Raw genomic sequence first — 23,837 nt, 5'->3', positions numbered from 1 at the left:
AACAACAACAACAGGCTTTGCAGCTGGTGCACCAGCCTAAGCTGTTAGGTTTCCTCTGTAGAACTGAGTGCCTTTTCTGTTTGCAGCGGCAAAGTCTGATCAATGAGGACCCCTATACAACTTGTTCTAACTTGTTCCTTCAAGAAGAGCGCAATCTCATCCAGCACAAAATTAAATCCACTAGCCGAAGTAGACAAATCACCTACTAACAGGACCTCTGGATTGACCTTCATCCAATCCATTACCACACCTGGGCACTCATTTTAATACAAACATAATGTTTATTTCAAAACTTCCTGTTTCGAAATAGAGGAGCTTCCTGATCAAGCTCCTCTAACTTCCTGAGGTTCAGTCTGCAGTTTATTTCACATTTCGAAATAAACTGCAGACTGAACCCCAGGAAGTTAGAGGAGCTTGGTCAGGAAATGGGCACTCCATACTAAGACATGCTTCGTTCTGTCCTTCTTCTTCTTCTTCTTCTTCTTCTTCTTCTTCTTCTTCTTCTTCTTCTTCTTCTTCTTCTTCTTCTTCTTCTTCTTCTTCTTCTTCTCCAAATGCTTGACCAAATCTCTAAGGTCACTATCCTGCAAGATTCTATATCTTCATCAGGGACAGGAATATAGGCACAGAACTTTATAATACTTTAAAAGTACTATTGCCACCATAAAGTTTCTTCTCCAAATGTTCTAGCTCAGTCTGCTACATTACATTGCATGTGAAATTTCCAGGTCTTCAGATAATGTTAAGTGAAAGCGAACACTGCAAGTTGAGCTTTTTTCATATATATATATATATATATATATATATATATATATATACCGGTATATTTAAAAAAAACCCTTCAAAAATCTACTAAAGAATGATGCCATGTTTCAAAACTATCTTCAGATAACAAGGGAGATATTTTCTGCTAAATGTCATGCAATTTCCCAAAATGATATAATTTGCTATGGCAGGTCTTCATTGACAAGAATAAGTGTGAGCACATTTAAAATAAGCCATCTTCTGGAAGTAGCAAGTGTCATTGGAATTATAGATTCTCATTGTTTTAATTTCTAATTATTGACAGATTTGGAAATGTTTCAATTCCAAGCAGCATTCCAAACAACAGTATAACACTTTTTCTCATAAGCACACTGAAAATTAATCACTCTTGTCATATTTATGTCAGGGTTTTTATATAAAAAAATCAGTTTAATGAACATGGTGCTAAACATATATTATCACAGATTTTTCAATTTCCCTTTTAATTTGTGTGTGTGTGTGTGTGCATACACAAATACATCATGAATTGTAGAAGAGAGATGATTTTGTCCTAAGTTACAGATTTTATTTATTTATTTAAAATGTATCCATTATATTTTGTTGATAATTTTCTAAAACCACAATAAAATTTAAATGCACAGTTTAAAATATGACTATTCACTGAACAGAACTTTGCTTTGGTTCTATTTTCCCCAGTGGCAGGACAAAACCAAAACACAGCCAAATTTAACTTCCATTCTATTAAATTTTAAACCGTTCTCTGGGGAAAAAATGTATAAATAAAATGTATCTTCCCCCAGTAGTGCCTTGGCCTGGCAATATATTTCAAGTCTACCATTGACTGGACTTAAGGTGATTTGAACAGTTTATTTTCCACAATTTAAATGTAATCTGCTTCTGACTGTGGAAGAGCTTGCCGTTAGAAAGTTTCCATATTATTGCCCCAAGTCTCCTTCAGTCTTCAACATACTGCTGCATTTGAAAATCAGTTATGTTGTTAAATTCTCCTTTGATATTTCAAGGTAGGAAATACTTGACAAAAAGTTTTTTTCTAATGCTATTATGCAGCTGAAGGATATTAACTTTATGCAGTGACAGTGCCAAGGGCTCTTTGGATAACTATTAGAACACTATTTTTCTCACCGGTGTGGGTAGTTTACATTGTAAAACTACTGGTGGCTGTTAATGTAACTCTGTCCTGAGTGTAATATTGATGAGGGATAGCCACCATTGTGCCCCCAGATGTTGTTGAACTACAACACGTATCAGCACCAGTACAAACAGCCAAAGATTGTTGGAGTTGTAGACCAACATCTTGGGGGGGGGGGGCACCACACTGGCCATCCTGCTATGCATACTTATTTGACAAAATCATGCAGTAATCTGGATATAACCAAAGCCCGAATAATTGAACAGAGTGCTTTCTTCAGAAACCTTAGGACAAGCTTCCTCAACCTCGGCCCTCCAGATGTTATGAGACTACAATTCCCAGCATCCCTGACCACTGGTCCTGCTAGCTAGGGATCATGGGAGTTGTAGGCCAAAAACACCTGGAGGGCTGAGGTTGAGGAAGCCTGCCTTAGGAGAAGCAGCAGCAGCAGTGTAGAAGTAACAACAGAAGCTGCAGAGCAAGCTTCACTCTTAGAGCTGGTGTGAATTAAAGTTATATATACATATTGGCGTCTCGTTCTGTTAAGAGAAATTATTCACGTATGCAAAGAGGTTCTTCCTTGTCCAGTGCATAATGGAGTCACTGTACTGTGTTCTTAAATCAGTTGTAGTTCCATAGTTTTGATGGAAATAATTATTGACATATATAAATTAGTTGTTCATCCACTACAAATAATTTTTGATCTTGTAATTATCTTTTCAGGTTTATTAAAATACATGTTTACAATCTTGAAAAAAAATCTTTAATTCCTATTGATTGTATGAGTTGCACATATGGATAGTTCATATAAAAGTTCAAATGAGGGGCTAAACATATTTTGATTGGCATACAAGTTGGGGTGTTTGTAATTTTAATCAAATTTTAAATTAAGACATACTTCAAATATGTCAAAATGATGCTATTGAATTTAAAGTCTAATGACAACTGCTTTCATTGCTAGTAAAAACATAGCCATTGTGCCTGTGGCAATACAGAATGGCACTTCAGAGCATGCAGGAACAAAGAAGTCAAGTATTTAAAGAACAGGGAGTGACTAAAACTAAAGATAGGAATGTGACCTGGCTATAACCATTGCAGCAAATTGTATTTTGGTTAGAAGACATAATTATATTAAAGATTATTGGATTTTAAAAGCATAAATTAAATTTGGAAAAGTTGGTTATTAAAGCAGAAAAATGGCTTCTTGTTTTCTATTAGGATCTATTGAATTAAATTGTAATAAGTTCATTTTTTACAAAAGGGTCATGGTCTCAACAAATGTAACACCAATCCCCTGCTCTCCCACCACTTGCACATAAAAGAGCTGTCTTTTACCGCCAGACCATTGGTCTATCTAGTTTGAGTAGCTTATGGTATATATCAAGCATCTCCAAACTGTGGCCCTCTAGATGTTTTGGGCTACAGTTCCCATCTTCCCCAACCACTGGTCCTGTTAGCTAGGGATCCCCATCTTCCCCAACCACTGGTCCTGTTAGCTAGGGATCATGGGAGTTGTAGGCCAAAACACCTGGAGGGCCTCAGTTTGGGGATGCCTGGTATATATGTATAGGTGTGTGTGTGTGTGTGTGTGTGTGTGTGTGTGTGTAGCTTTCTGTTGCTTGTGGTCTGATTCATAGGGACCCATACAGCACATTGTACTATCTCTTGGGTTTGAGACAGTACATTCCCAGCCTTACCTAGATTGAACGTGGAATCTTCTGTCTGCAGAGCAAATGCTCCACCACAGAGTTGTAGCTCTTCCCCTCGAGGACTGCACCTCAGAAGACGTGGCCACTATTCTGACAAACAGCTACTCAACAGGAAGAGCTTTTGCTACCTAGGGGGATTAATCATGACCTGCTGCCTCCAGTGGCCTAATAGGCATATAGGCATGAACCCTCAAGGTGTGAATTGAGGAACAGTTAATCAGGAGGATTCTAACCCACTCAGTGCGGTTGACTTATCCTAGCTAAGCTTTCTTCAGCACCTTGGTGTTCATGTTGGCCAGGCAATAGCAGCAGAACTGGCTGAAAAGTCCTTGGCTCTTGAGGCGGTTGATGAGAGACACCAGCTCAGGTTTAGTTATTCTGATACTCAAAGAAGCCCAGGGAGCTTCAATGGCAGTGTTGGTGGCAACAGTGGGAGAGGCACTGCTGCAGAGGGTGGCCAAGCTCTGCTGCAGGAAATCATGACGGTGGACAGTACCTCCTGCAGCAGCTGGGATACTGAGCAGCAATGACTGAAGACAAATGGATTCAGCTTCATCCTTCAGAGTTTTGCACAAATTCCTTTGCAACACTTCAGTTTAAAGAAAGAGCTGCATGCCTGAAATGTTTAGAAAAATATGGAAGAAACAGAGTATATAACAATGCAAATTTCAAGATTAAAAACTGCAGATGCCTTTTGTAACTCTAAAATAGCATGTATCAGTCCTAGTGGAGGAGCCAGTGACCAATGATATACATTCAACAAGATGTGAACAAAAAACCCAATCCAACATCAAGTCTAAATGAAAGTAGTAGTACCAGTTAATGACCATGGGGCTGGTGAAACCGACCGTCGCTGAGGATGCAGTCAGAGGGGGGCACAAAAATCACCCATTGGATGATGGAGTGTATGATGTTTTTGTGTGTGGTGATACGCCACTGCTTTCGTGGCGAAATCAAACACGGGAGAAGCTTCACATCCTTCTCACACTGCAATGCAAAGGCGTGCTTTTGTTTTGTTTTGCCTTTCCTCCTCACCTTGCCCTCACTCAGAATGCTTCAAGTACTTGGGTCACGTAAAATGTTGTGATTTCTAAGGTGGCTATTGTGGCAAAGTGATTGTGGGTGGGTGTGCTGATACAGCTTCTTGCCAAGTGTGCAAGGGACCCTAGGTACTCCTCTGCTCCACTTGCTTTCCAAAGGCCTTAGTCATGTTTTACATTAGCTGGATCAGGACCACAGGGTGCTATGGAAGCTTTTAAAATGTCACAATCATGTTCTAGCCCTAGCTAAAAAATATAGCAAAATTTATGCATTTGAATCAACTGGAAAAACATCACTTGCGCCATCCTAAAAATTGTTTGTCTAACTTAACTGAAAGTATGATTGCTTATTTTACCGTATAAGTTGTTCCTATCCTTCTCTCTGTGTATTAAATTCACATTTATTTGCTGCAGCTTAACGTTACTGTTGAATAACTATTGTGCCTTTACGTGTGCGTTGTATGTGGAAAGATTTAATACCTAGCGCATTGTAGCAACAAAGGCAGTGCTTTGAGATGAGGATATTAAAACTCACTCAATTTCCACTCCCTTTTTGACAACTGCAGTTTTTCCATTTTAGATTTTTTGGACTTTGTTATTGCTTTGAAGATGAAAAGGCACCCTGGAAACAGCAAATTGTTGTATCCATTTGTGCAACAGCCTTTTTACCTCCCATGCCCAGCTCCCCATGCAGCTCCAAAATCTACTCCAGAAGGTCTTTACTTCCCAAAGAATCTGTGTGTTCCTATTAGAACTGAATGAAGTAACTATTCAGTTTTTGTCATGACTTATCAAGTTACGTTTTCAGAATTCTTCTGTATGCTTGTACCTTGGATTCCGAATGCCTTGCGAGTCGAACATTTTGGCTCCTGGACACCGCAAACCCGGAAGTGAGTGTTCCGGTTTGCAAACGTTCTTTGGAACCCAAATGTCCGACGAGGCCTTCCGCGGCTTCCAATTGGTTGCAGGAGCTTCCTCCAGCCAATCAGAAGCTACACTTTGGTTTCCGAATGTTTTGGAAGTCGAACGGACTTCCAGAACGGATTCCATTCGACTTCCAAGGTACGACTGTAGTCCATTTTAAATCTATAAAATTTGGGGGCAAGAACAATAGTATGCCCACTTTTGTTCTCTCCTACCTCACCCAGCTTGATAAAAGGTGGTGAAATAATGTGGCTTTTTCAGCATAGTGTGTTTCGGAAAGCAGTAGGCAAAACTCCTGGGATTGTCCCCCCCCTATTCTTATTACTTAGATTTGTACCCCAGCTTTTAGCGAAATTGGTTCCCAAAATAATTGGTTAAGAGTTAAGAACGTAACTATTATTTCAAATTCTTGATTTTCTGTGATGTTATGTAGGTCATTCAGACTTATAGAGGAGAATTAGGAAGTGAACTGTTAAATGGATGGTTTGTGAGATACATTGTGAATAGTGTGAACCAAAGCAAATGCAGGTTAAGAACTGGAGACAAGAACCTTTGCTTTTTGTGAAGCAAAGGTGATGAAAAGCATTTATTTTCGTAGATGGAGAAGTAAAATGTTCCTCTCTGATCAGTTACAGAGGCATGCTAAGGTGAATTTTAATTATGACTAAATTGTGGTATTACTCTTTCATACCCTGAACATCTGTTCCCTTCAGGAATGATGATTTATGCAGGCTATCAGTAGAGACAGCTTGCTACAGCTTATGTCACGGTTTGTGGGAAGATGGGGTCGTATTTCCAAAAATATCAGCTTTTATATGGATACAAGCCAGTGTGTTATTAAGGTAATAGGGGAAAGGGAGCACGATGTGTTCACTTTTAATTCTGAAGCCAAATATTGACTTTACCTTTTCCCTTCCAGACCATCTGTTGTTAACGGAGAAGGCAACTTGGACACTGAATGGCCTAGTCTTTCCTAAAGGTATCAAGAAGAGAAAAACCAAGCCTGTACTATCCATATGTATGAAGACACTTACTGAGAAGCCCACTGTCAGATTTTTGGTGTTTAAGAACTGTATGGGGCAGGATGGTTATGAAATATCTTCTCCCCCAGACCAGAATGAAAAGGTAAGCTTGCATGTGGCAGAGCACAAATGTGTGAAAAATATCATTCCCCTAATGTATTTATCCATTTTACTTATATGATTGCAATAGAGATTCAGCTGCAGATTTTATTTAAATATATATATATCCACACCCAATTCACTGGACTGCTGTTACTATGCACTGCAGTTATTGTTTTTGTTTTAATTAGGCCATTATCTTCCATGGTTCTACTCTGGAATTGCCCCCATTCATGTCCATGTAACCACTTCAAAAGAGACACAGCGATTCAAAATGCAGAACATCATGGTGGATTATTTTTTTACTGCCTTGGTGTACTTACGATGTCCATGGGGTAGAAAAGATGAAGAAATTCGTATCGGTCAAGTTGTAGAGCTTTGCAAAGACTTTATAAGTACATGTGTTTGGGGTTTTTTTTATTTGTGTGGAAGAAAAAAGGAAAAGAAACAAAAACAAAAAACAAAAAACTTGAAGGAATTACATGGAGAATGGAGATTTAAAGAAATTGGAAAAGTAGCTTCTTAGGTCTTGCCTGGTGCAAAATGAGAGAGGTAGAACAAAACAGAAGCCTAAAACTTTGTGTCTCTTTGCTTAATGAAGGGGACCACAGAGTTACCACTTTCCGTATCCTTCTCTTCCTTGGCCTGACATTTTTCTTATTTCTCCAACTGAAGTTTGGTAATACAGTGGAACCTCTGTTTACGCCTACCTCTGTTTACAAACGCCTCCGTTTATGAGCGCCACGGACCCAGAAGTGTTTACATCCGGGTTCCGTGGCGTCAGATGCGCAGAAGCGATCAGAAGTGCTCTAACGGTGCTTCGCGCACGTGCAGAAGCATGCCTTCGGCGAGCAAACGCCTCGGCGAGCAAACGCCTCGGCGGAACGGATTGCATTCACAAACTGAGGTACCACTGTATGGTCCCTTATAGCAATATTTGGGGGATCACATAGAAAGGGAGACAAAACAGTTTGCTTATTCAGAACAAGAGCATTGGCCTCTCTGTCTCAGGGCTCATCCACACTTTTGCCTGACCCATATTTTGATTGTATTGTGTCTTAATTAATTTCCTCAGGTCTGGGAGCCTTTCTCGTTCCAGGGCTGTGCCTTGTAAAAAATCCAATCTTATCCACTGAATCAGATCTTATCAGATGTGTGGAAAATCTGAAGAGAGCTTTTGCTTAACTGCGCTTCAGTTCAGTGGGTAAGATTGGGTTTTCACAAGGCACAGCTATGGACCAATGAGAAAAGTTCTCAGACCCAAGGTAATTAATAAGTGCACAGTATGATCAAAATAAAGGTCAAGCAAAAGTGTGAAAGAACCTTTAGTTGGCTTTGGCTGATTGGCTAATGAACATTGTGACTTCTACACATTCACTATGTGATCACTGATTGGTTGGTATCACTTGAGGAATGTGGAATCAGCAGAAGAAATAAGTGGAAAGATGGAACCTTAGTTGTGAACCACCACAAATAAAGGTAGAATTAAGGGAACATGGCAGCCCCTACAAAATCATTACTTTCTCCCTAGAAAACAAACTGTGTAACCATACAGTGTTGACCAAATATTTTTATTCCTTAAAAAAAATTCTAAAGTTTTCCATATTTAGTGAAACTATTTTTAATTTGTGAAGTTTCTAGATGCTTGTACCATGAGACTGAACCTTGTTTCACCAGCAAAGTATATGTATAATATGCATGGAGAAAAAATTGAAGATCTCTTGAGTGGTAAGTAGAAATTACTATACATTTTGCTGTTTTTTATTTTTATAAATGAATGCCATGCATTAGCTACTGTATATATAAATGTGTGTGGGGAAATGAAGACAATTGGAATTACTGTCTTATATTTCAAAAGCAGGCATATATATATTTATCGATATGAACTTAGTATCAAGAATTATTATTCCACTATACTAAAAAGAAGAGAGAATTCATATGCGAAAGTCTCACCCTCTTTGATAATCCATAGCATCTTGTTGCAGCCTTTCGTGTTTCAGTCTTTATTTCAGTCTGGCATTTTAAGATTGCTATGAACTGACATTTGTGGCTACTTCTTCAGGTCAGGAAAATAGTTTTTAGCCAGGGTACCTGACAAGGACCTAATCAGAACCCTACTAGATCAGACTGAAAGTCCATCTAGTCCCATATCCTGGTCTCTGTGACCAAGCAGATGCATATGGAAGGTGTGCAAACAGGACATAGGATGGATGGCATTCACCCCATTCATGTTCCTCAGCAACTGGTATTCAGAGGCATTCCACCTGCAGTCCTGGAGGCAGTAGTCAGCTGTCATGACCATTAGACATTGATGACCTTATCCCCTTTTAAATCTCTCCCAAGTTGGTGGCTATCACTACATTTTGTGGTAGTGAATTCCCTAGTTTAACTCCCTATTCTGAAGAAGTACTTTTGTCATTTTGTGTTCAGCAGCATCATTGGATAACTATGGGTTCTAGTATTATCAGAGAGGAATAAAATCCTATATCCATTTTACCCACACCATGCATAGCTTTTTATACACCCATCATGTTCTCCAGCTATAGTAACTTTTCCTCGTAGGGGAGCTGATCCAGCCCCTTACTCATTTTGATTTTTTCTTCTTCCCCCTTTCCAGCTTTACAATATTCTTCTGGGGTTGCAGCAACCAGATTGGTGTTGGCAGTTTGTTTCTGCCTTCCTTGTAGCCAGAAGGCTGCAATTTATGCCTGAATTTATGCCTGATAGGGTGAGCTCCCGTTGCTCGGTCCCAGCTCCTGCCAACCTAGCAGTTCAAAAGTGCAAGTAGATAAATAGGTACCGCTCCGGCGGGAAGGTAAACGGCGTTTCTGTGCGCTGCTCTGGTTTTGCCAGAAGCTGCTTAGTCATCATAGCTGTCAAGTTTTCTCACGAGGAAGCCTATTCAGCATAAGGGAATTTCCCTTAAAAAAAGGGAGAACTTGACAGCTATGTTAGTCATGCTGGCCACATGACCTGGAAAAACTGTCTGTGGACAAACACCGGCTCCCTCGGCCAGTAAAGCGAGATGAGCGCTGCAACCCCAGAGTCGTTTGCGACTGGACTTAACTGTCAGGGGTCCTTTACCTTTACTTTTATCCAGACATGTTATTTTATTACATACATTTGTGTTTGTTTGTTTGTTTGTTTTAAAAGAAACCTGATGTTTTTAATCTATATTTTGGTAATGTTATTGCTATATTAATTAATATTTGATACCATTTTATGAAAACTACTTAGACTTTGTTATTGAACACTATATAAACCTTGCTAAATAAACAAATACATTTTATTCTAAGGTGCAAAAATAGAATCTATAGCTAACTAGCTTCTGGCAATCATACTTAACTGATGCAGATCATGTTTTACTTTAATTTAACAGAGATTAATTATGTATGGTTGTTTGTCACAAAGCCGTGGAAGCAGTGAGTAGTTTGGGCAACACACATTCTTTTTCAAGTCTTCAGAAGCTATTGGCCAAAGTTAATCAAGTTTAGAACCCATTGGTTTAAATGGTAGTGTTGGGCATCTGCTTTCATTGAAATTAGTAAGACTTAAGTGCTTGTCTGGACTGTGTTCATTATTAAATGCAATTGCTTCTGGTTATTTGCTTTTACTTTCCTTGATTCCGCACATCACTCTTTGAGTAATACCTTAACATGTTGCAGTAGCTAGCCACCAGCTAAAAATGTCACTAGTTTATAGCATACCTAAGGCTAGCATAACAAATTTATTTGCTTTGAGGCTTAAATGATGGTGACAGAGTTGTTTCAAAGTTATAGTGCTGAATTATATTTTTATTGCCAGAGTTATTGAAATATATTGATAATACAAGGAGTGAAAAAGAATTGAATAATAGAGTTGAACACTATTTTTGTTTGTATAGAGAAAGATGTATAAATATCTTTTCTACTTTGACCTGTGTAGACTTTTTCTATAACATTGTTTGTACAGTGCTAGAAGTAGGAAAGAGGCATAAAGTCTATTGGAAAACTACCAAATGTCCCCTGCAAATGGGCCCTATTCAGAATCAGTAAGCGTATGATGAGTGATTTGGTTTTGAATATCGCCTTTAGATTCCATGCTGTTACAAGGCCAGCCCCGAACATGGCAACTCTTATTTCCACACACAGTACCTCTTCACTCTCAATTTAACCCAAAAATCTGATGAACCCATTACTCCATACTTGATTTCATGGAACAAGGAGTAGATATAGTTACAAATGATCAATCACAAGCCGTGAACCAAAGCAGCAAGGCATTAACAATTCACACCATTTTGGTCCACTTGCTCAAGCAGAAGATGTGGCAGCATATTTAATACACAGCGACTTCACTCAGTTTTAGAAAAGACATGACTCATGTTGCATTTTAGAAATGAAGGAATTTTATAGGATTTCATGCTCGCTACCCATTTGGGTGTCAGAGTTCACAAACATCTAAACAATTAACGTAACCAGGTACTCTGTAAAGGCCACAAGGGACGAGTATCTAAATTAAATGTTACTCAAGTAAAGTAAAAAATGACCCAAGAAACGTTTCATCCCCAATAAAGTCATGTTCTGTTAGATTGCATTATACAAATCAGCATCTTGTTCTGCAGTATTGTAACACTGTAGACCCCACAGGCATATGCCGTCAATTTAATGGGATCAGTGAAGAAGCAAGGCAGCTGTGAAAGATTGCTTTAAGTACAGCAATCGTGTGCTTGTCATTCTGCTCAATAGTGGAAAAATCCAAATTCGGGTAGGCATCAGTATTTAAGAGAGTGAATGCTAAAGCATCTCTCATAAGTACCTTGGGGACAATAAGATTTGACATATAACACATAAACAAAAGTACACAACAGCTGTTAGATTAGTTTTGTTTGAGTAAAATACGTCAGGATCATTTAAACATAGCATGTGTTCCCTCCATCACTCAGGCTGAGTCTGCAGACCACACTTTTGAATATTGTACACCAAGGGCTGCGAGTCCCACAGTTGCATCACCATTACCAAAACAGTATGGGGGAAAAAATCATTCAGCTAATTGTAGGCTTGATTAAAAACTCCCACCAGTCACAAAAATAACAAAATCTTCTTTAAAAAATCATTTAAATCTACTTGATGAAGGCGGCACAAACCAAATGTTTATTTAAGTTTTGATTGAATGCCCTACATGGATTTTTAAGATGCTATTTCAACATTATTATTATTTATCCAGACTTTTGTTTTGAAACACATTTCTTATTATTTTTTTCTACTACTGCCCATAAGAACACCCTGAGATATAAGTTACATTAAGAGGGCTGAAAAAGATAAACTTGGTGGTATCTGGCAGCTACTTCAAATATGTGATGTAGGGACCACAAAAAGAGACTAACAAGAATAAGAGAGTGGTAACCTGGTGGAAGTGTGATTATAATTCTTATACTGTAGTTTTTAATCTGTTGTTGTTGTTTAGTCTTAGTCATTTTTACCCTCCATGACCCCATGAACCTGAGCATGCCTTGGGAACTATCACTTTCTTCTCAAAGCTTCTCCTTCTTTATGTCCATGGAGTTTTCATGGCAAAATACTGGAGTGGTTTGCCAGTTCCTTCTCCAGGTGGATCACATTTAGTCTAAACTCTTGGCTATGACCTGTCCATCTTGGGTAGCCCTGCATGGCATAGCTCATAGCTTATTGGAGCTTCAAGCCCCTTCGCCACGACAAGGCAGTGATCCATGAAGGGGAGTTTTTAATCTAGATATGTACAAAATAACTCAAATAATTCTTAAGTAAGGGTGAAAGGTTTTCACTGTATGGCAGTAGGCCATAGCATCTGAAGTTGCTTTCTTCCAGTGTGTGAGTGATATAGCAGAAGTATCAGGTCAGCGCCACTTTCCCTCATCACAAAGAGGTCATGAGCCCCGCAATCCCAACTGGCTCAGGGCTGGGTTGGCAGTTGCTGTCAGAGCAGGAAGAAGAGGGGAGGGTATGGAGGACACCATTGGCAGGGAGAAGCCTGAGGTGATGTCAGCTCTGCTCCTTTGCCGTTAGAGGCTGGGAAGCTCCCTGTCCTGCCCCACCCATGGAGTGGAGAGATTCCCTAGCAATGGAGGAGAGCATTAGACAGTCAGGAGGTGAGGAGCCAGTGGGGCTGACCCCCATCACATCACCAATGGGAGGGAGACCCACACCCCTTGAAGAAACATGTGCTTCCAAGAGCACCGGCACATAGAGAGAAAAGAGTCTTGTGAGTGAGCTTTAATCCAGTCTGATGCTGTTCTCGAACTCTCTAATACTGCTTTTGGCAATTTGTATCTATATCCTGATCTGAACCATTATAAGCCTTGAATGAAGCTTTCTTACTTTTTGCATGTAAGAGCCTCTGTCATAGCATATGGGACAGGAGTTTTGACAACTATTATCCAATGCTTTGTGTGTTTAGCTCCTCTGGTACAACAGGACTTGCATTTCCTCCCCTCTGCCCACATTCCCAAAATCTGTCCCTGATGGTCCCTCAACCCATAGCTGCCAAGTTTTCCCTTTTCTCACGAGGAAGCCTATTCAGCATAAGGGAATTTCCCTTAAAAAAAGGGATAACTTGGCAGCTATGCCTCAACCCCCTGCAGCTGATTTTGTGGGAGGAAGTGCTGTTGCATGCATGGAAGTCTGCTGAAGCAGTAGGCTAATGGTCTGGATAATGGTCCCAGTATGTGTCTGCCCCCCCCTATAGTCTCTTAATTCAAATAGTACTTTTCCTTATTTGAATTTTAGTTGAGGGAATGAGATGGATTGTATTGGCTTTTATTCCCTTTGATTAAACATGCTGTGGCTCAACTTGTCTTTTTAGAGACCATTATTTTACTTCTAAAATAGAAAAATTCCTGAGAGTTCCCAGCACCTCCAAAACACCCCCCCCCCCCCGGTGTAAAATGGACTTTCTTCTCAAAACCAGATGTAGCCCTCTTTCTATTTATAGAGTATATCTTTTCATATATTTCTTGTCATATAGCAATGTATAGCAAAATACATTTGCATTTTCCGACTTCTCTAAAATGGTTACAAACCAATTTATTGCTTAAACCTGCTTTCCTGGTTTGTGCCTTAAAAGCACAATCTTGACAGTTCCCATAAATGAGGATGATTTTTCCAATGCACTTCCACTACTAATGTCAACACTCCCACGTCAATTTAATCTTTCATTGCGGACTGTTAAAATGTTAAGAACACAAAAAAGTTCTTGCTGGATCATGTCAGTGGCCATCTAGTCCAGCATCCTGTTCTCACAGAGACCAATCAGGTGTCTGTGGCAAACACACAAGCAAGCACTCCTCCAACTTCTAGCAACTGTTATTCAGAAGTACCCTGTCTCCAACAGAGAAGGTAGAATGTTATTTGGTCTTAGACTTCTACCTTGGTTCAGGTCAAGAGTGGACCTTGGGCTTAATGCATTCCTGTTCCAAGGACTTCAGGTATAAGCTAACTAATGAACTGGGAGGATCCTGTATTTATTTGAACATTTCTTACTGGTGAAAAAGAACCTTCCCACATTTATTTAAGTGCTCGAAAGGAAGGCAGTTTCACATGGTAAGCGAGAATTTCACAGATCATTTGTAACCTTCATCCTGTGCAAAGCAGACAAGGAGAGACCAGCTGCGTTTGAAGTTACCTATCTGCCTCCCAGTAGAATCCCTGAATTCAAACAGTATTTGAACTGTTTTGTGCATGTTTTGGGAGGAAAGTGTGAGCATGGTAGGTCAGTCAGACAGTAAGTGATAACTTTCAGCTGCTCTGACCCAAATATGATTTGGCTCTGTAACACTTTCACTTAAGATAACTTTGTCCAATAGACTTGAATGGATAGTTTACACCTGGTATTCTGAGTTGTAATATATGTATCATGCTTTTTGATACAATATCAGGTGATTTAAATTTTGAAAGTTATAAAAATGTTCAGGGTGATTTACAAAATTAAAATAAATCAATAAAATATTATTTATAACATAAATATAAAACAAAACAGAAATAGAACGATAAAACATAATTGATAAAAACAGCAATAAAACAGCAGGGGTTTAAAAAATCTTGAAAAAATATGGCTCTGAATGGCTCTAAAATGACTTCTGTTCCACAGATGGAGTCCCACAATAGAAGGGCCTCTCTTCAGTTGCCCCACTCAGAGCAAGCTACTGATAAAATCCTCATTGTCTGAGCCAAATTGATGTGGACATAATGGTCCTTCAGGTATTTGGGTCTCAAGCCACGGAGGGCTTCAAGTTAAACACTAGTATTTTAAATCATGCTTGGAAATTAACCAGGAATCTTGTTGGCATCCATCTATTTCAGGAGACAGTGGAGGAGTGCGCCTTTGGGGGTGAGGGTCAAGCTGTTGGAAGGTTGTAGCGCCTGTTGTAGCTGTAGAGACTGAGGTGGGAGAGACACATTTTTGTGGATGAATGCATCCACTTGTGCTGCACCATGGCATAACCTGTCTGTCTTCAGGCACAGGAGGGACATCCAGCATTTCCAAGACAAGCAGAGTCTGGATACTGTTGACTGTGTCAGAGTCCATGTTTTGCTGCGAGTACAGTTCTGGATAGTACTCTGCCCATTGCTTTGTTGCTGTGGACTGTGATGATCTCTCCCGAAAAGGTTTTCAGCGGTGCATTCTGCTGGGCATCATTTGCCTTTATCACTTGCCTTTCTCCATGTAGCAAGAGTCTTTTTGCAGGGTGCACACTTGTAGTTGAAGAGAGGATCACACTTTGCAGCAACAGCAGGTTTCATGTCTTTTATGCAGGCCTCAAACCAGTCAGGGATCTGTTGCTCTCTTTTGCTGTATTGTATTGTAGGTGGCAAGAATACACAGAGGAATTATACCAGAAAGATCTGGAGGTCTCATACACCTCAGGTAGTGTGGTTGCTGACCTTGAGCCAGACATCTTGGAGAGTGAAGTCAAATGGGCCTTAGAAAGCACTGCTAATAACATGGCCAGTGGAAGTGATGATATTCCAGCTGAACTATTTAAAATTTTAAAAGATGATGCTGTTAAGGTGCCACACCCAATATGCCAGCAAGTTTGGAAAACTCAGCAATGGCCAGAGGATTGGAGAAGATCAGTCTACATCCCAATTCCAAAGAAGGGCAGTGCCAAAGAATGCTCCAACTACCGCACAATTGCGCTCATTTCACAGGCTAGAAAGGTTATGCTTAAAATTCTACAAGGCAGGCTTAGGCAGTATGTGGACCGAGAACTCCCAGAAGTGCAAGCTGGATTTCGAAGGGGCAGAGGAACCAGAGACCAAATAGCAAACATGCGCTGGATTATGGAGAAAGCTAGAGAGTTCCAGAAAAACGTCTACTTCTGCTTCATTGACTATGCAGAAGCCTTTGACTGTGTCAACCACAGCAAACTATGGCAAGTTCTTAAAGAAATGGGAGTGCCTGATCACCTCATCTGTCTCCTGAGAAATCTCTATGTGGGACAAGAAGCTACAGTTAGAACTGGATATGGAACAACTGATTGGTTCAAAATTGGGAAAGGAGTATGACAAGGTTGTCTATGGTCTCCCTGCTTATTTAACTTATATGCAGAATTCATCATGCGAAAGGCTGGACTAGATGAATCCCAAGCCGGAAGAAATATCAACAACCTCAGATATGCAGGTGACACAACCTTGATGGCAGAAAGTGAGGAGGAATTAAAGAACCTTTTAATGAGGGTGAAAGAGGAGAGCGCAAAATATGGTCTGAAGCTCAACATCAAAAAAACCAAGATCATGGCCACTGGTCCCATTACCTCCTGGCAAATAGAAGGGGAAGAAATGGAGGCAGTGAGAGATTTTACTTTCTTGGGCTCCTTGATCACTGCAGATGGTGACAGCAGTCACGAAATTAAAAGACGCCTGCTTCTTGGGAGAAAAGCAATGACAAACCTAGACAGCATCTTAAAAAGCAGAGATATCACCTTGCCTACAAAGGTCCGTATAGTTAAAGCTATGGTTTTCCCAGTAGTGATGTATGGAAGTGAGAGCTGGACCATAAAGAAGGCTGATCGCCAAAGAATTGATGCTTTTGAATTATGGTGCTGGAGGAGACTCTTGAGAGTCCCATGGACTGCAAGAAGATCAAACCTATCCATTCTGAAGGAAATCAGCCCTGAGTGCTCACTGGAAGGACAGATCGTGAAGCTGAGGCTCCAATACTTTGGCCACCTCATGAGAAGAGAAGAATCCTTGGAAAAGACCTTGATGTTGGGAAAGATGGAGGGCACTAGGAGAAGGGGACGACAGAGGACGAGATGGTTGGACATTGTTCTCGAAGCTACGAACATGAGTTTGACCAAACTGCGGGAGGCAGTGGAAGACAGGAGTGCCTGGCGTGCTATGGTCCATGGGGTCACAAAGAGTCGGACACGACTAAACGACTAAACAGCAACAACAACAACAACAGAGTGCCTATTGGATGTGGTTCCACCTTTGCTTCCACACTATCTTTGGGGCAGTTCAGTAGAGCTTGTTTAACAGAATCAGAGAAGCTTTCACAAAGTTCAGCTCCGACTATTTATGCTTTATGCTTTTTACTATGGGCCTTCTTTGGCTGGAGATGGATCTTGCTGGCTACCAAGGAGAGATCCATGTCACAGCCGGCACAGGAATCAGTGGTGTGGTTTAAGTTCAGGCATGGTCTTCTCAACACCCAACAGGGATCACAGCAGATTTGAGAGGGACCTGATCAGCACTGGCTGTTGCCCACACAAGTTAAAAGAGAAGCATTGGGGCGGGTGGTAGCTTCTCAGAGAGCACTAGAGGGAATGGATGGCAACACCAATAGGTGCTTGGGGAAAATAAAAGTGAATCCCCACCTGTCAGAGTTGGCCTGCAGGGGTGGGTGGGGGAAACGCAACTGCAAATTTGGTGTCTTATGTAGTTTGGACCACAGTCTCTCTACCTGTCCAATTGTGTGAATGTGTATGTAATTACCCCCATTGGTTGCATTTTGGGATGCAATCTCCACCTCGGGTGTTCCTCTAAACTCCCCACCCAAGCAAACAACAAAACTGAAATTTCTCTGTTCTGCCGCATGGAAACGCTCAGTTGTTTTGTCTGGAAGAAAGCTCTGTCTCTCATATATGTGAGTATTGATAAGGTTAAGACCCACCTATAAGTGAGGTAGAGCAAGAAAAAAAACACACATCCCCTCTGTCTGATCCCTATTTCCTCTTGTGCTTTTTTTTTTTTACTTTGATCCTAACACAACACTTCTGTTTTGAAGATCTGGCTTCTGGTTGGTTCCCTGCTTGGAAACATGAAGGCTTTGCTTCTAGTGACTTATTGCATGGTTCATGATGCACACTTCTGGGTGGAGGAGTAAGAAGGAGGCGAAGGAAACACCTTTGGCCATTGGTGACTGGAGAGGTTGATTGTCTCACCTCAGACCTCCCTGCCCCCATTCATAGTATCATGGATCCTTCGCTGATAAAATGTTGCTTGTGGCCAGGGAGCATAAGTAAAAAGCAGTTAGTGACACAAAACAGGATTTCTGGGAGGGCGGGTGAGTCCAGAATTACCACAAGATTATATTGCTTTTCTGTAATTTAGTCTCTAAACTTTTGAGGATACTTATGGCAATAGGAAACTAGATCAAGACTGGTCACATGGTAAAGAATACTTAAGCAGAAGTAAGTAATCTAGAGTGCAGCCCCGCTCGCTTAGAATTAAGGAACAATATGTGTGCAAGCATGTGCAGAGTGCTTTTCGCTTAACCATCAAGAAACTGCAGTCTCCCCGACCACACACATTTATAGTGAAGAAGCAGGACTTATAAAGTGATGACATTTCTGTCTCACGTGAGCACACTAAATGCCCAGCACTTCTCTCTTTAGAAATAAGCATTGACCCTCACCTATTGCCCACCAACATGAGTCTGACCAAACTGTGGGAGGCAGTGGAAGACAGGAGTGCCTGGCGTGCTCTGGTCCAGGGGGTCATGAAGAGTCGGACACGACTAAACAACTAAACAACAACAAAAACAACATTGTCCAAAGGTTGTAACCACAGAATGCAGGTATTCTGTTCTCCTTCAAACACAAATCCACTCTTAGTCCCTCACCCTTTCCCTCCAACGACCCTTCACAAAGCTAGATTCACCTCCCCGTTCCTGCCCTCTTCTAATTATAGGAAGACTCTCCTTCTCTCTCAGCCTCTGAGCTTAATTTGTGTCAAGGCTCACTAGGATTCAGTGTAGGAGTTCCCCGCTGAATCAGGTCAGCTGGAGGGCAAGCATCTGCATGGTGCAAACTGCATTTACCAAGAGGCCCTTCTGGGGGCAGCACCCTTTGGGGGCTGCTGCTGCTGCTGCACACAGATCCTTCATTCCATTAAAATTCTGGGGAAATTCTTAAGTTTTATCAGAGTGGGTGGTGGGTGGGATTCACCCACTCCTTTAATCTATCAGCACATAGGTTAATAAAGTGGAATAAGCTTTCTTCATATTCTTAAATTAATCATCTGCTAGTATCTGTGATGCAGAGCCAAGGGAGAAATAAGCATACGTATTTTGGCTTCAGGATTTACTGATAATAATAAAGAGATTGTACCACACAGTGTAGTTAAGATACCCATAGCTACTAGTGTAAAAAAACATTTGCGTTCCGTCTGAAAAGTTGTGTCTGTTTTTCAAACATATTTTAGGAAATGATAATAGAAGAGAAAGCATATGTTGTCACCCAGTGCCTTACATGCCACATACGTGTCTTCCTGCTCCCCACTCCCCCATCCACTTCAATCAAAAGAACAGCAATGCTATACTAAGCAGATTTATTTGTTTTGGAAGCTACTTGTTTGAATGCAAATAATAAAAAAAGATGATAGCAAATAATTCTTTATAAAACTGCTTCTATTTTAGTAATTATCAGCTGTGTAAAATGCTTGATCTATAAACATATACACTCATTGACAGGAAGCTATGCTCTGAAACAACATGGAGCTTGCAATTTTATCAGGACAATGCCAGTAGATTTCAGCAAGGTTGGTTCCAACTCATCTGTGATAAATGAGAAGATAAGGCAATCAGTGCACACCATGACACTCTGTGCAGCTAGTTAGACACACTTCAAAACTATTCAGGTGTGCTCACAAGGCTTATGAGTCTTACATGGGGGGGGGTGTCTCAATATAAATATATCCTTCATGGTGGCCACTCGAAATGCAGGATCTGTTTTTCTAAGACTTAACCCAGGTCAGATATAAATAATAGATGTTAAGAGTTGTGGGTTCGGGGATGCATTTCAGACTGTGTGTTTCAGCTGGGTCAAAAGAATGCTTTTCTCCCCCTTCCCCTTCCCCTTGTGTAGTTCCTCTGCTTGACAAATGCCTGCAAAATTCCATCACACCTCTGCGAGGACCTCTTTGGGTCTCTAAGGGAGAAGGTTTCAGCCCCTCTGGAGCAAAGATATATATCCAAGGAGTACTGTTGGCCTTGCACCAGCGATTAAAGTCTGCTAAAAACTACTGTGATCAGGTGAGTTATCCCACGTCTTTAAACAGCTGCTTTTTCTTTGATATGAAATGCACTAGTTGTCGTAAAGCTGTGATTGGCAGTGTGTCATAAGGAAGGCTGGCATGTATTACATGAGCTCTTATACGCAATAGGTAGATGAAGTATTTCTCCTGTAATCTCAAAGCCAACAATAATGGAGTTTATTGTGTATGCCTTTCAGTGTGTTGTATGCCTAATCTTTTTGTGCTGCACTTCTCCTTCTAAGGAAATTATATATAGCTATTTAGGATAGGGTCACTAATAGTGAAACATATGCAATTTCTCAGAATTCATTTCATCCCTCTCCCATGTAGAAATACGTAGAACTGAAAAAAGTTAAGATATATTTAATGTAAAATCATGCAAACATAACATTTTTCTTAATGTTTTGTCATTTTCTTAATGTTTTACTTTGAGAAGCAGCCTTCAGCCATTTGCATGAGAAATTTGTTAGGCATCTAAAATACATTTACATTCTGTACCCAACACAGAGATTTATTGTGTGTGTGTGTGTGTGTGTGTGTTTATAGATGAAAGGTATTGAATGTAGTTAGTTTGTTTTTGGTCTGCACTGCATGCCAGTATTCTTTTTGACCTTTTGGAAATATGTTTTAATGCACATTAGTGCAATTGAGCTAAACTGAACAAATATTGTATCCCTTTTCAGAACTGTTAGTTTTAGTATAGTTTGCTTGTTATTTTTTTAAGTGCTTGAAAATCTTGGCATGGAAAATTATCAGAGCAAAAATTAATATTGCATCTTAAACTGAGATTTACAAGATATACTGGGTCACATACTAAAAGATGAATGCATCATGCTCTCAGTCTTCATGAAAGGGGGGGGGGAAGCGGATGTCAGTCATGCTGTTTATACAGCACCTCCTGCTGTTAGGTTCATAAAGAGAAATGATCATTTACTTTGAAATAAACTGTTTTGTCCTGAGCTGATGGGGATCTACAACAAGTAATCAAGAATACAGAAGCAGGCAAAGGAGCTTTCTTTCAGCAAATGAGTGTCTGGGGAAACCCAGCCAGATGGGCAGGGTATAAATAATAAATTGTAATATTATTATTATTAAATGCTTGACCCATTTTAATATTGGCGCAGGGGGTGAGGGAGGAACTACACGATCCTTATTTGGTCCTTATTTTTAAAGTTTTTACTTCACCTGCAAAAGGCAGCTTTGATGCAACACAAAGAGGAGTAGAAATGGTCTATATCAGAAAGACATTTCTTTCTTTAATGGAAAATATCTCTCAAATGTAATTCAGTTTTTTCAATAATCATAATTTTGCACCAAATTAATATAGAACAAAGGGCACCTGCTATTCATAGTGTTTTGGGTTTTAAGAGACATAAACTAGCAACAGTAAGAGTTTGAGTTTGATTCAGAAACCCCCCCCCCTTTTTTTGCTTTTATAAAAGCGGATACCATTTTAAACTTATTTCAGTGTTTAGAAGTAAAAAGAGAGGTAATATTAGACAGTTCTAAAATATGAAAGTTATACCCAAGTTAAGAATATTTGCTATGGCTGTTGATCATAGTAAGTTACAATTACAACTGTACAGTAAGAATAAATACAACTGCAGTCCCATGTTTAGTAATGTTTGCCCTTTTCAAGTAACTTAAAATTTTAACACTGGTATCTTAAGTATTTCAAATACTTAAAATCACTTTATTTTGGTTAAGCATATTCTGAAATATTTCTGTTTTCCCCTTTCCCCCATAATATGCAATTTTTAATAACTGAATGTGGCCCAAAGAACAGAGCACAAAAGTCTACATGCACTATTTCCACACTAAGCCTCCTTCTTCCAGCTCCAGTCAGTTGCATCTTGAAAAGCTACTAATTCTTAAAGGCCAGAGGACACTCTGCAGAAACATTCAGTGTGGGCAATGGGCCACAGATGGCACGGAAAATCATTCTCCCTGTGCACACTTTCAAGTGCTTTATGTTCTTGCACAGGCCTGTTTGGATCACAGGCCATTGTCAAAATTAGCTTGTACCTCTGGTGTGCCATCCATAGCTATGTCCCAATGCACAGCTGTAACCCATCTCTTCTTTAATGCATCAGCAGACGGAACCAGACCAAGCATGCCACGCAGCTCACAGGCATGCCATGCGGCTGGGCCCTACTCTTCTGTTCTTGCCAGAAGGTTTTTGATTGTTCAGACTAGTTAGTCCACCCAATGAGGAATGTGGCTGTGCTGACATGTGTCATGTGAGTGCCTCATCAGCACTTGTACCGTATGTTTTTCTCACCTGTGATAAACTAGCACGCCAGGTCAAAAGGCTTTAGTGGCTCTTGTTTTGCCTAGGCAAACTGTTTTGAGAGTGGCTTTTTGATGACGCTGTGTGTGCTCAGAGGAAGCTTGATTGTTTCTCAGCTCAGGTTTTACTAGCTGTACCCTGCCTTTGTTTTCAGTTACCTTAACGTTATCCCTTTTAATTTAAAGGAAAGCATTTAAAATGTTGAAGAAATACCTTCCAGTTAATTTTGTTCCATTGGGTCATGCAGACAAAAACCTCCGTAGCAGTAGGTATCTACGCTATTAAAACAATCCTTCTGATTTTCAGTCAATCTGAATTAACATGCACAAAGTGCGGTCACAACATACCACTTTCTCTGCAGGTCTACTTTACATGTCAGCAACAGTGGGTATGCTAGTAGTTTGTTGCATCTTGCCCTTTTAGGTGCGGGGATCTGAGTCAAAATGTTCAGTTCACACGGGGACCATTTTCTGTCCCTGTGTCCATGTCATAAAAAGTGTGAATACTTTTTACAGGCCTTTTACTGAAAATGTTTAGGGTGGATTAAGGAAAAAAGATACTTTTTGGAACTTACGACTCCTTGAAGACAAGAGAAAATGTCCCCCCCCCAAAAAAAATTAAAAGTACAAATACTATAATTACAGTAATATTTTGTATTCTAGAACTCATACTTTAAAATCACAATGTCCTGTGAGCATTTGGCTGAGATGTGTGATAAGTGATTTTCAGGAAGTGATTGCTTACCGTAAAATCTACGAATGCTCCTGAGAATTTTAGATTTTTTTTACGATGTGGTGTATTTAGGTGCTAAAACGAGTGTGTGTTTAAACCAATTGTTTTCTTGATTTTTGCATCTTTATTTAGACCTAAAAGATCACATCTTGTTTTCTAGATTTAACAGCAAATATGATAAAAGAGCTAATAACTTTGCTTTGACAGTATGTATTTAAGTGCCTTTACTTTGAGCTGCAATTTCTGCAGGATGAAATTGTTCAAAGCTATGCCTGGAATATTAAAAATTCATTAGCAAGTGTGGAAATAGCATAAACATGCAACCATGAAGTGCAGTTAACACTTCCAGTGAAGGGGCTGTCCTGTCTCATTAGCATTCTTGATATGTAGTTGTGCTGTTGGTGGGGGTGTTGAACAGGAATGTCATTGTGCTGAGCCCCAGTGTTTGGGGACAAACACTACTGTGGAAGGAACGTGTGAAAAGGCCATAGAGTGATCAGTGAATGAGGAAGGCTGTGCGTTCCCTGTGCTTCAAGCAGGGAAGCTGTCATTCACAGTCCTAGCACAGCTAAACAGAGGCCAAAGAGAAGATTGAAATACCTTTTTAAATGATATT

At 40.1% G+C, this 23,837-nt stretch overlaps 1 protein-coding gene across 1 annotated transcript in view; it reads left to right on the top strand.

The window, feature by feature from the left end:
- Positions 1-23,837, top strand: part of DCDC1 (doublecortin domain containing 1) — a 236,116-nt gene that overhangs the window by 32,389 nt on the left and 179,890 nt on the right. Inside the window, exons 6-8 of the mRNA XM_060275323.1 lie at positions 6,508-6,713; positions 8,344-8,437; positions 20,031-20,197. Coding sequence (XP_060131306.1) covers positions 6,508-6,713; positions 8,344-8,437; positions 20,031-20,197 — 467 coding nt within the window. The remainder of the gene's footprint in view (positions 1-6,507; positions 6,714-8,343; positions 8,438-20,030; positions 20,198-23,837) is intronic.

Source organism: Zootoca vivipara, chromosome 1 (assembly GCF_963506605.1).
Source record: "Zootoca vivipara chromosome 1, rZooViv1.1, whole genome shotgun sequence".
In the NCBI taxonomy this organism is placed as follows: domain Eukaryota; kingdom Metazoa; phylum Chordata; class Lepidosauria; order Squamata; family Lacertidae; genus Zootoca; species Zootoca vivipara.
Note: the sequence above shows the minus strand (reverse complement) of the source record. Positions and strands in the feature narration are given on the sequence as shown.